General features: G+C 51.8%; 1 protein-coding gene across 8 annotated transcripts in view; it reads right to left on the bottom strand.

Moving 5' to 3' along the window:
• SLC22A23 (solute carrier family 22 member 23) overlaps positions 1-13,534 on the bottom strand; it is a gene marked incomplete at its 5' end in the record, with an annotated part of 153,022 nt that overhangs the window by 107,227 nt on the left and 32,261 nt on the right. For 6 of the 8 annotated variants that reach the window (XM_082346015.1, XM_082346020.1, XM_082346021.1 and 3 more), the window contains 2 exons: positions 5,284-5,438; positions 10,525-10,628. The exons of 1 other annotated variant lie outside the window; for it this stretch is intronic. In XM_082346015.1, coding sequence (XP_082202141.1) covers positions 5,284-5,438; positions 10,525-10,628 — 259 coding nt within the window. The remainder of the gene's footprint in view (positions 1-5,283; positions 5,439-10,524; positions 10,629-13,534) is intronic. One more of the 8 variants, XM_082346026.1, reaches the window with a different exon arrangement.

Genomic DNA, 13,534 nt, shown 5'->3' with positions numbered 1-13,534 from the left:
AATATTAGCTCATCAGCCAGCTGAGGTCACTTATACTGAAACTGTCCCTTCACCCCAACGCAGTGCAAATACTAGCTCATCAGCCAGCTGGGGTCACTTACACTGAAACTGTCCCTTCACCCCAAACGCAGTGCAAATATTAGCTCATCAGCCAGCTGGGGTCACTTACACTGAAACTGTCCCTTCACCCCAACGCAGTGCCAATATTTGCTCATCAGCCAGCTGGGGTCACTTATACTGAAACTGTCCCTTCACCCAAACGCAGTGCCAATATTTGCTCATCAGCCAGCTGGGGTCACTTATACTGAAACTGTCCCTTCACCCAAACGCAGTGCCAATATTTGCTCATCAGCCAGCTGGGGTCACTTACACTGAAACTGTCCCTTCACCCAAACGCAGTGCCAATATTTGCTCATCAGCCAGCTGGGGTCACTTATACTGAAACTGTCCCTTCACCCAAACTCAGTGCAAATATTTGCTCATCAGCCAGCTGGGGTCACTTACACTGAAACTGACCCTTCACCCAAACTCAGTGCAAATATTTGCTCATCAGCCAGCTGGGGTCACTTACACTGAAACTGACCCTTCACCCCAACGCAGTGCCAATATTTGCTCATCAGCCAGCTGGGGTCACCTATACTTGACCACACAGCTCAGTGACTCACTCCCTGGTGCCACGGTTCAGTGGACTGTCTTCTTAACGTACAGCACAGCTCTGATGCTCAGAAACCCTGTCGACTGAGATACGACCCAAGGAATATTAGTTCAGAAGAACATCAAATTATAGGAACACAGACAATCGCGAGGAAGACAGTCACGCAGCACGATGGAAATTACGCAGCCTCAGTCCAGATCCGTCATCTATCTCACGAGCTCGTGAGAACAGAACATCACCCCACCCAGAGCAAACTCAAGGTTCTCAGAGATTATTTACCAGTTAAGACTTGGCTCCTCATTTTGCAAAGTAATCAGTAACTTAGTCACCTGTGAAATTTCTGGTCACTCCTTGATTATGTGTAAAATTCGTCCAATTATGTATGCTGTCTGGGTTTGAGGAGGGTTATTATAATGAGAACATGAAGCTTTTAATTTTTCAAGGAAATTGTTCAAACAAAACAAAACAATTGTTTTGTTTTTTGGCCTGTTGTTAGGCCAAAAAACAAAAACAAAAAAGTAATGTTCATTCACCCACCGTCAGTAAGGCATGGTCTCTGCTGGCAAAAAGCAGGGCTCATTACTTGCGCTCAGGGTCGGGGGAGGTTGCTAAAAGTGGGGCGGGGAAGACAGAGATCAAACGAGGAGAGAAACTCAAAAAAGTATGCTAAAATCATTCCTCTCCCCCAGGACTTTTTACATCTGATATCAAGTCAACTCAAAAAGCTATAACCTCTCGGGGCTTCTTTTAAACAAGGACACATCTTTACAAAAGCTGCATCACCGTGTCTGTGAGGTTAGGAATCCTTGTTGGAAAAAGAATTCACACCACAACAAATCACACCTGCCCGTGTTGAAAAGAGTCTATTTCTTTAGTCTCTGACAAGACTTTATTTTTCATAAACGAATAAGGAAATGTGATGCTCGCTTCTTTTCTCTGTCTGTGGTTCCCTGCTGCTGGCCCAGCTAAGTCAAGACCTTCTACCTTTTTTTTTTTTTTTTTTCGGGTCCAGAGCTAAAGGGCTACAATGAAGCCACCAGGGTGGCCCAAGTGTGTTTAATTATTTCAGTGTCTCGTGGGGCCTCAGAGGCGGCAGGAAGCTCGGCTGTAGCTGCCACTAACCATTCAGCATGGCTCGCTGTCTCTGGCTCCTGCCAACATGCTTACAGGTACAGACTCCTGGGAAGATGCCAACCGTCTCCAGTTTATGTCCTAATTACACAACCACATCTCCTTCTGGTGAGCTGAAGGAAACTAAAGTTTCAAGGAGAGAGTCTTTCACTGGAATGTACCTTAGACAAATTCCAAAACAGGAAAAACCTTAAGCGGCCTTGCACGTAAAAGCACAAAACCTTCACATGTCAGTATCACGTCTCAAAAAGAAGAGTCCACCTTCATGGCAAGCTCCGCAAGAAACGAAGTCGGCAAAAATCATGACTCTCCCTTCTTACAATGCCAAGAACCTGCAAGGCTGAAAAAACAACGATATCCAGGTCTCTTCTGAGAAAATTCAGACCTTTCCAGCAGATGCATTAAGTAAGCCAAAAACCTGCCAGTTGAAGGGTGAGAAAATGTCAGGACCGTAAAAAATGTATCTTCCAAATAATCAACCTCCCCAACGTAAAAACTTTTCTTTAGAGTCAAGAAATACTTCGACCCTGTGACCAGGGTTATGAAGAATTTCCTTTAAGCAAAACAAATTCCCAAGCATTCACTAAGCATATATACTAGTGTATAACATGTTAGCAAGCACACTAATCAGGAAATTCAGAGTCACCTGCGCTACGGACTGAGAGCTGGTCTCTTAAATTCTCGTCACCAGCCTGCCTTCTCCCAAGATTGCCAGAGCCAGAGGGGCTACCCCAGCCCAGCACACAGCACACCCACCCCAATGCTGTCTGCCCGTTACAACTCTATTTCCTTTTATGAGTCTCCTTTCCCAAACTTAGCTTTCCTGATTTACGCTGTTTAAATATTATCTCAATGAACTCCAAGTAATCATTTATATCGTTTTGCTTTATTTTAATTTTGCTATATCAGATATCGTTATTAACTCGGACAACGGGCCACTGGTGGATATTTGGAAATTTTCATTGCAATGGTATTCGTTCTGACGTTTGACTCATAATCCCAATCTAAGAAAACATAACTATTTATTTACGCCTTGCTTCATTTCCAAGAAAACTTAAGACTGTGTGCAGAAATCCATATAATAAAATAATACTTAAATTATGGAGATAGGAAAATGGGACAAAGGAGAAATGAAAACAGAAAATTTCAAATAAAACTAGGAAAGAGGCCAGCATTTAAAGCTCAGCTTGTCAAGCCCACAGACGTGCTAGATCAGATTCTAAGCTTTCCAAGCTTCCCAGCGTCAGTGGAAAGAGAGAGAATCACTTATCAGTGGTTAAAATATGACGGCCCACTGGTCAAATCTGGACACCATCTGCCTCTAAACAAAGTCCTACTGGAACACGGCCACATCTAATCATTTACATATTATTTATGGCTGCTTTCAGGATATGATGGCAGATCTGAGTAGCTGCAACAGAATAAAATATTTACTACCTGTCCCTTTACAGAAAAAAGTTTGCAGATGCCTGGGTTACATGATCTGTGCCGGTAAGATAACAGCAAAGCCGTCTCCCGGGATAAGCACGCTCTTCGTATGGTTCTGAAGTATGTCAGAGAACGTTCTACTATAAAGAGCTCACTGTGTAAACTCATGAAAAAACAGCCTTAGCTTCATTTTTCACAGTACATACAGCAACAGATTTCACAGGGACAATGGCGATTCTATGTGAGGCTGAAATGATGCCGTTTGGGGGAAATTCTCTCCAGGTCTGGCTGAGTTCAGGGGAGTCTGCAGAGATGGCCAGGGCCGGCCACCCCCTGCCCTCCTTCCTTATCACAGGCCGGCAGGGTTAACAGGTCAGGCTCCTCTCCCGCTGGGCCCCAAGGGTCCCCCCAGGTCCTCTGAGGTCTCTGCCAGCAGTTGGCATGCAAGATAAAACCGATATGTCAGCTTTGCTTTAAGGCTCTTTTCCGTGAACATTCTCTCCACGGAATGTGGTTAAGTACCGGGGTGGTGAGATGGAGGTTATTTCTCTGCTAAGTGTCTGAAGCGCAGCTGTTCCATTCTGCCAGCGTGCAGAGCCGTCCCTGGGAACAGCGTCCTCGAGGAAGCAAAGGACGGATGTCCTCCTGGGGGAACCGGAGCCCCGCGGGGATGGCGGCCTGGAGAGCAGACGCCCACGCGCCTGAACCAACATGGGGCCAGGGGGCCTGAGAGCAGGGCCCAGACCCTCCTCCAGAACGAGCGCGAGAGCCGCTGCTCTGCACAGACGGATGGGTGGGCAGGGATGGAGAACGGCCCAGGCACCTTGAGTGGAAGCGCTCAGGCCCACCCCGCCCATGACGTCTGTTCAAAGAAACACACCCTCCGAACAGACATCACCTCGACCCACTGCCCTGGAACACGTACGTTCCTTAAGAACCCCCAAGAGCAAGGGTTCCAAAATAAATGCAAATAACCTGGAAACGGTGACTTCTAAGAAACCACAATTCAATTCAGTGTCAGAAGAAGATAACAGAACTGTCAACAGTGACTTTAGGAGAACACGTCTGTAGCCCTTTTATTCTCTGTGGTTATAAAGCTACGTCATAATCGACTATAGTTCTGTTCTCTACAGTAAGGGAACAAAATCGAGGCTATCTAAAAGTGTTATTTAAAGGGATCATAGACTAAACTAAGAGAGCCGTACTGTAAGATAATCAGAGCTATCCTTATTGACCCCACTGGAAACTGCTACTTAGTCTATCCTGCCTATGTTGTCAAAGAGAAAGAAAAAGAAAACATGTCATAAATCATCTTACATTAGTCCTAACAGTTTTTTCCACACTGTGATTAAAAAGTATAAAACTAGAAAATAAGTAAACACCTAAAACCTTCCTTCTTCTTGTGGGCTTGTGGCCCTGTGCTAGGAACCACCAACTACAAAGAAGTGAGACAACCATCCTTGACAGGAGAGTTAAAAGGGCCACAAACACGATGGAAATTTTCTTCACCCTGAAGAGACTGCCGTTTGCTCTCCCAGCACCAGTGTTTAGGGTTCAGGTCCAGAGCACTTAAGCCACATGGGGAGGTGAGAAGCCTGGACCTGGCGCAGTCTTAAAGACAAAAAGACAAGAAACACTCTTGAGGAGTCCCTCAGAACACTGAGCCCGGACCAAACTGGAGCAGGCACTTGGTATGCTCTTCTGGGACCAAGCGCAGGGATGCCCGGATACGTCCAGGTTTGGCAGTGCACGGAACGTGAGCACAGAACATCCCGGGGGAAAGCAGAAGCCCGTCCACGCCCACTGCGGGCCGATCCCCACTTCTCCGGGCCACGATGCAGCCCCCCACGTCCTCCGACGGGCCCTGAGCCTGAGCTGGAGCTCGGGCTGAAGGGAGGGTTAGAGACGCAACGTGGGAACAAGTGTTTTCACAGCAGATGAGGCCTGTGGTCCGCACCTCCAGAAGCTGCTGCCTCCACAGCCCGCCCCCCCGCCTCCCCGCATCGCAGCACTCAGCGGCCACACGTCCCCTCATTTCTTCAAGACCCGCCGTGAAGGCTCCTACTTACGTAGTGCGTACAGGGTGAGAATCACTCCAGCCAGGCAGAATCCTTCAAAGAACCTGAGTGTGCTGAACATGGTCACGTTCACAGACAGCGCCACGGTCAGTCCAAAGACGAGGATGAAGATGACGGAGAAGAGCAGCACGGGCCGCCGGCCGAACCTGCACGCGGACAGGGACACGGTTAGCCGTCACCGCCGGGTGGGGCATCCCTGGGACGGCCGGCGCTCGCTGGGTGCTGGATGAGCACCGCACCGAGTCTGTATCCCTCCTGGACCCACCCGGGGAGGCCCAGGGGTAGAAGGTCCCCGGGGGATATGCACGCACCCGCTCGACCTGTCGATTAGGGAACACAGGTCAAGAGTACCGCACAACAACAGACGAGGGACGGGAACCACGTCCTGTTGTCGAGTCTGTTCCCAAGTACATGGGAGATAATTCAACACAATCAATAATACCTTCCCCACACACCAACCTTGACACGCCCAACATTCAATGTCTTCAGAAGCTGCTGACCTTTGGAAGTGGCTCCAGGGTCAACACAGACCCCGGGCAAGTGGCTTCAAGTCGTTTCTCTGGGCTGTTAACTAGCCTGGCCCGACCTTACCCGTGGCCCGGTGGAGCCAAGGGCCAAGCCGGCTGCCGACTGGTTTCAACTATATGATGAGAAGAAAATTTAAGGGATCACAGGCTAAACTAAGGTAGCCTGGCCTGTACACAAGGGGTGCGGACCCGAAAGTGAAGCCCCCAGGGGCCCATCCTCTGCATCTCGGGAAAGGGCAGCGCGCAGCCTGGGCTGGTGGGCCGCAGCGCCAGCCGGTGAGAGCTCGGTGACCACCAGGGGCGATGTGCTTCTAGGCGTGGCCCGGGGGGGAGCGGGGAGCGGTGGCCCATTGGGACGGGGAGGCCCTTGTTCTCCATCCCTCCCAAGCTAACCTGCCACGTGTCCCAAATAAAGCAGAACCCTCCACCACACAGATGAATGTGACACAGCCAGAGTGAACTGGAAGGAAAGCTCACAGAGCAACTGGACCCCATCTGCCAAGGGAACAAAGTCCACGCCTGGTACCCCCAAACACCTAGACTTAGGACAAGGCACCCACCTAGGAGCAAAATGCCCAGAAAGGGCAAACGGAGAGAAATGGAGAGTAGATTCGTGGTTGTCTAGGGCTGGGGTGAGAATGGCGGTGACGACAAATGGGCAGGAGATGGAAATGTTGTAGACTCAGCATGTGGTGTGACTGCATAACCCTGCAAATATACTAAAACTCACTGAATTGGGGACTTAAAATGGGGGAGCTTTATGGTATGTAAATTATCTCTCAATAAAGCTGCTTTTGAAAAAAGCAATACTCAGCAGTGCACGGCCTTGCCCTGTGCAGGAGATGGATGTAATTTCTAGAAACTCTGGGGCCTGGAACCACAGGACACAATTTCATTCAGAATCCCTTAGGCTTCTGGGCATCTGCATCAGTCACTTTGGTTTAGAGAAAGGGGGCCAAGGCTGCGAGCTCAACGCAACGCAAGTCAACCTTCTTATCGAGATTTAGCCATTACCTCCCTCGACTTGCGCTGGGGTCACTAAGCCCTTATCAGCAAAGACTCTATAGGTAGTTTGGTCCAAACCCAACCCGTTTACAGAAATAAATTTAAGCATGGCTTAGTTGGGTCTCCTGAAATGAAGGAAAACAAAGTCTAACTTACCCGTTCTTGTTTACCTCGACTTCCCTTCTCTGTAACATGGGGCTAACCGTCCTGCATCGCAGTGTGTTGGGATCACTAACAGGGATGACAGACAGGGCACCAAGCAGCTCGTGGGTCCCCTTCCCGCGTCCTGCGTCCCTGTCGCCCACCAGACATGGTCTGCCCTGTCCTGACACTTTAGGAAAGATCCTGGATTTTTTCTTTTAACTTGTAGAAATGATTCTAAATCTTTCCCTCCCAAATGGTTGCTAAAATCATTAAGCGAATTAATTAGGATTAGGAACTGTGGGACAAACATGGTCCTCAGAGCCAGAGCCCCCGGCCCCGAATCCAGGCTCCCTGAGGAAGGATGGAATCTTGAGGAAGACCAGCCTCTGTCAAACGAGCCTTGTGCTTTCTTCAGGAAGGGCCGTCGGGTACAGACACGTGCAAGTGATTTAGAAAGCACTGGAGTTCAAGTGCGCACCGGCTGCCCCAGAGCTGGGGCCCTCCCCCACCAGATGACCGGTAAAATCGCACCCCCAGATCTGTGATGCAGAGCCTTTGCAGTCAGGATCTGTGATGCGCAGAATAACGGCCTCGGGGGTGCCCTGGTCCTAATCCTCAGACCCTGTGACTGTGTCACCTCTCACGGCAAAAGGGGCTGCACAGACGTGACGAAGGTGAAGGGCCTGAGGTGAGGTGACTGTCCAGGTGGGTCTAATCTAAGGACCCGGAGAGCCTGTCCTTGCAGGGAACCAGAGAGATGACCTTGTGAGAAGCACCTGACCAGCCACCTAGGGCTCGGAAACTAGAAGTGGGCCGGGAGCCAAGGAACGCGAGAAGGTGGAGAAAGCAAGGAAGTGAATTCTCTCCTAGCACCCCCAGAGGGCTACTGCAGCCCTGCGGGCACCCTGAGTTCAGCCTGGCGCCAACTACAGGACCGTAAGTTAGCTCAGCCAAGCCACCAAGTGCCTGGTAACTGTGACAGCAGCCCCAGAGAAATACGACGGGGTCTCAACGGGACACAGGTGTCCCGCTCAAACGGAGGACTCTGAGGAGATTTTAATGGAGGGATTATTCACAAAAGGGTGGGCAAGCTGGGAGAGAAAGCTGGGGCTCCTGACAGCAGGGAGAGGGGGGAAGGACAGTCCGGAGCTCAGAGACGGGGGTGCAGGGGGCCCCTGACTGATGGTAACTCTACAGAGACCAAGCAGGGGAGGGAAATGCCGCCCCCTCGCTGTCCCCTCCCTCAGATCTCCAGCCGGTGCTCCCCCCCGCCCTCCGCCACCCCCGCCCTCCGCCCCGCTGGCCAGGCTCAGCCGGGAGCCAGAGGGCAAGAAGGCCTGCGGTGCAGCCCATAAAGGCAGCCTCCCGGGACCGGCTGGATGAGAAATTCAGGATGTCCAGCAAAAGACCCAGTAAGGAGGGGGGACGAGGTCATCGGGCGAGAGCCACTGACCGGGCCGGTCCCCCTCTTCTATCTAAACTATCGCGTGACGTGACAGTACATACTGTCCAGTCCCAGATAGAACGTGTGCGGAAAACAGTCACTTTATAAAGTTTTCTTAGACGCTGACTGCGGTCTTAGCTTAACCTACGACTTGATCAACTTCCCTACACGGCCGTGAAACGGTGCCAAGGGCTGTGAAATCTGGACTTCCCTCTACATGTGTTTATCTCCTTTGAAGCAAGGCTCTAGCAGGGAGTAAAATGCCAAAAATAAATCAGGCAAGGGTGGAAAACACCAAACTTTCAAACTGGAACTGAGGCCCACTCAACCTGTGCAGAAAGCCCCAGCACAAGCCGCCTGCCCTGACCTCCCGGTGCCCCTTGCCCACCCACCGCGACCTTGGTGAAGCGGCCACGGCACCAGACTCTGGCTGCTCGCCAAGGAAGACCCCAAACTCTCCTGTCTTCTGTCCCCAGGCCTGGCGTGCGGTCAGGGAGGCCAAACGGCATGGATGGGCAAGAAGTAAGAAACCACAAAACCACGTCTAAACCATTTAAACCATCACAGATCTGTTGGTCGAAGTCCGTATTTACTTCCCCTATTAAATCTCTCAGGAATCAGGACACTAAAACCTCCGTCAAGTCCGTGTTTTTAGAAAGAAGTGACATGGTTATATTACTATAGCTTTCCCCACCTATTTCAATGCAGGTTTCTAGGAAACAAAAGTCCTTGTGGTTAAAACACTGGGATTAGAGTATCTTTTAGGTCAGTACAGCTCACTCTGAAGACCTTTAAGCTCAAGTATTTGGTTTAAAAAAAAACAAACCCCAAACCCTCGCCCTTTCCCCGCCTCCACCCCCCAAGAAAAGCCACCACCAAACCCCATGCGAGGGCGGGCTGTGGGTTTCCGGAGATCACTGACAGCGTCTCTGTTACCATCTCCAGGGAGTATGTCCTTAAGAAGCACTTCCAAACGATGATTAAGCAACTTCTGAACACTCAGGAAATCACACTTCATGTTAATGCAAGGAACTCCCAAACAGGCGCTAGCTTTGGGGAAGAAAGTTCTAGAACCTGAAAGGGGCCTCCCTGGGCTCCCCCGCCGCTCTGCCCCCGCAGGCGCTCTCTGGGGCACCAGCCAGCTGTCTACACCCGTGGAGCCGGGCTCTGGGGCCACCACCAGCTTAGTCTCAAATCCTGGCTCTCCGACCTAAAAGCCGAGTGAACCTGGGGATTTTACTTAAACGTCCGTGCTTCCGTTTCTCCACCGTGAGACAGGGGTAACAACAGTACCTTCCTAACGGGGTGCTGTGAGGACGGGATGTCCTAATCCACGGAGACACTCAGCACGGTGCCCGGCAACGGCAGGCAGTCAGTAAGTGAGGGGTGCTACCACTGTCGCTGTTATTATTACCATGACTACCCCCCATCGCCCTCCGACCAACCTGTCACTTCACCCTGAACCACACACCTGGCCCCTGACCCACCCAAGCAAAGCGTATTCATTCTCGCCTCTGGTCACCGCCCCTCTGCCTGCACCGCCCAGCCATTACCCACATGCTGCCCACTTTTCAAGGTCCAGCTCCCCGTGGACCCGCACAGGCATCTGCTGGCCAAGCCGACTACAAGGACTGCCCCTCTCTAAGATCTGTGCGGCATTCAGGGCGCTCACGGGCACAGCCCCACCGTCCAGTTCTCAGGGGTCAAGAGAGTCCGGCGTGTCCTCTCCCCATCTTTTGACGCCTCTTGTATACCCACCCGCTCAGGGCCCAGCCCATAAAGCCTCGAAGCCACGTCCCCAGGCTCTTCCTAACCGCACTCTGACGGTCAGGAGGAGATGGGCTTGCAGGCTGCGAGCTGGTTTTGCTAGATTCTAGCAGCCGGGGAATTGCAATGAATTTAAATTCTCACTTCAAAAGGGTCTGCTCTGTGCACCGGCCAATTCTTTTCATTCTGAATTCTGCAGGTGGCAGCTACAGGCTTCTGCTGTGGCACCAGCACCAGGGCAGAGGAGAGCCTCGGTCACGGTGAGCTCACACCGACCGTGCCCCGTGAGGCAGCAGAGGCTCGCTGCGGCTCCCGGGTTTGTGCGGCGGGCGTGTGGGTACTTACCAGTCAGCAACGCATCCAGTTATCAGGTAGCCAAAGATTAATCCAACCAGTAAGGAGAACTTAGCGACATGGACCTTCCAGGCATTATCACACACAAGATCCCACTAGAGAGGGGCAAATAGAAAACAGATCAGAGAGAAACACACACAGAGGCCACTTGTCAATCATAAGGGCAACACATAACTGCGCTCAGGGTCATGATACCCTTTACAGGCTGTGTCACACATACCGCTAAGAGTCTCTTCAATGTTTTTGAAAATCCAACAATGAGAAATATAATCTGCCCACAGAAGGCGGTGTAACGTTTTAGCCCGGGACAGAGGATAAAAGTCTGCAGGGTCTCACACCCCCCATGACATCTGCGTTTGAGTCTTTCCTCCATCCTGCCACCACAGGCCGGGCATCCCCCATCACTGGCACAGCTGTCACGCGGCCCTGCAGGTGGAAAGCCCCTGCCAGCTTTTTGCATGGGGTATCACAGTAACACGAGGAAATTAAAAGCAACCTCTGTGTTTCCATCCCAAAAAACTCCCCAAACTTTATAAGTCGTCTTAAAATAAGAGGGTTAGCAGTAAATACTGAAATATCAACTTTAAGCATTCTTACTTTTTTTCCTCATCAACGTCCCTTGTGTTTTCCCACATTACATCCTAAAGCTACCTGCTCCACTTGGAGAGAAAGCCAATCAATCGGTGAATACAACATTTAGACTATTTTTACAATTAAGCTTTATTATTTAGAAAAATAAATAAAAATAACCCTCCAATTTTTCCTTCCTCCTTTTGCAGAAGTGAGAGAGAAATGCACATCTGTTCCCTCGAACTGACGTGTGTCCAAGTGGAGCACACGTGAAGACACGGCCCTCAATCCGCAAGCAACTGACGTCTGGGCCCGAGGGGCAAACAAATGGGGTCTCGGCTTCCACGGGTTTTGGGACAAGCCGAGCTTCTGCACCAGCCACTGCGGACGGAGGGGCCGGCCTGGACAGAGCAGGAAGGCAGCTGCCCGCCACGTCATTCCCTGGACTCCCTGGGACACATCCAGGGCCGGCACTGCTGGCTGCACGTAACCTCATCATTAACAATTCAGATACAGGAGTTCTTTACAGGGGTGACACCCCCCTATGTCTGCCCAGGGACCGGCGGCACCAGCATCACCTGGGAAGGCGTCAGAAATGCACATTCTCGGGCCCGTGGCAGACCCCGAACGGGAAGTTCTGGAGGAAGCACAGCAAGCGGTTTAACAAGCTGTCCAGGTGACAACACCGCCGCCCTGGCCTGCCATTTCTCTGCTATTTTGAATACAGTGAATGAGCTTCCCAGGCCTGGGCCAGGGCTCAAACAGTCAACCCCCAAGAGCATGGTGAGGCCAAAGGCCGCACGAAACATGCACAGCAGGGCTGGTCAGTGCTTCGTGCGGCAAATGCCGGCTCAGAAACTAGAGTGTGAGCTAAGGGGCCTTTTGGAGGCCAGCCTGGAAAACCAACACTCACGGAAGTACCAGTGTGCGCATATTCCGTCTCCCCAGCCTGGTTTGTACATTCTGAGGCTGTTCCTGAATTGTTTTCTCTCCACTCTGCCTAGCACAGGACTCTGCCCACAAAGTAACTGATTCCAAGGCTAAGAGCTACATCTACCAGCCTATCTGGTTCCTCCGGGCGAGGAGGTGCTTACACCACCTATAATCGTTACAATCCCAATCACATCACACCTTCCTGCACCTCAGCCTGGCATGTTCCTGGCAGGAGAAGGACACGCCCGGTCCCAGGTTGCTGCCAGGGGGAGGGGGAAGGGAGAGGGGAGGAAGGGGGACCAGCGGCTGGCTCTGTGGCCCAAGAATCAGTCACTCCTGTCTCCACCCAGACTTCTCACTGATGAGCTTACTTGAGGTTGGTTAAGTGAGGCCAAGGAGCACATTCTGCTTATACGAGATGGCCAGGAGACAGAAGAGATTTTCCTAAAGGCATCTGGGGCGGAGCGGGTTGCCCACACCGCTGTGAGTTCAGGCCCCTGAACGATAACTCGCCCTGGCCTTGGGCAGCCAGGACCCAATGCAGCTGCTACCTAGTCAGATGTTCAGGGCAACCTCTATCAATTAACAAGGCGGGAGTGGAAAACTGAAACAGCTGAAGGAGACAGAGCCGCTCCCACGGCCAGGAGGGAGAGGCAGCCTGGTGAGCAGCGCCTGCTGGCCCCGCGGTCCCCAGCCTGGGGGGCGGGGTGGGGGGAGGATCCAGGACAAGGCAGCCACCTGGCGCCTTAACCCTTCAATCAGGCGCCGGAGCAGACAGCATCTCTGAGTCAACAAGAAAACCACTCCAGACCCCAGCAGGCTCCCCAAGATAAAGTTCCTCCTGCTCGGGGCCTGCTGGACACCCCTAAAGCCTGGAGGCCCCCTGAGGTCCACTCCATAAACAAGGTGAGGTAGGGCTGGGAATCCACGGGGACAGCAGCCCTTGTCCGATCGCCCCACTTCTGATGAAAATAAAATATGCTCAGATGTCGTACAACCTCCAGAAGAATTTCAGAAGTATGAGGACACTTTGAGATCACCTCGCTGTCGAAATCTGTCCCACTATCGATAAGACATGGCAATCGGTCATTTCACTAAGCAAAGGCGAAGGGACGTTAAGAAACCTAACCTGTGCACAGCCAGGACTCAGCGGCACAGGTTCTGTCTCTGACATCATCACCTGTCACCTCCCTCTTCTCACACCCATCAACCACCGACGCCAGAGGGTACCTTCCTAGCGTACCCGGCACCCATCCCCCACTCCACCTCTGCCACGGACAGCCTGATTTATGGGGACGCGTAGGGGTTCACTCATCACCCTTTTGGTGTGGGTTCCTGCAGTGTGGGCTGGAAAACACCACTTCCGGGCTCCCTTACCGCTAAGCTCTCACATGTGACTGAGGTTCTGCCCGTCGTCTGCACTTAACTTGCAGCGCACAGCCTCGATCTAATTTCCAGGGTGACTTGAATTAGGAAGAGCCTTAAGCCGGGACTAGGT

This window comes from Balaenoptera borealis, assembly GCF_965194805.1.
Source record: "Balaenoptera borealis genome assembly, chromosome: 12".
Taxonomy (NCBI): Eukaryota; Metazoa; Chordata; class Mammalia; order Artiodactyla; family Balaenopteridae; genus Balaenoptera; species Balaenoptera borealis.
The sequence above is the reverse complement of the archived record's forward strand: the minus strand, read 5'-3'. Positions and strand labels throughout refer to the sequence as shown.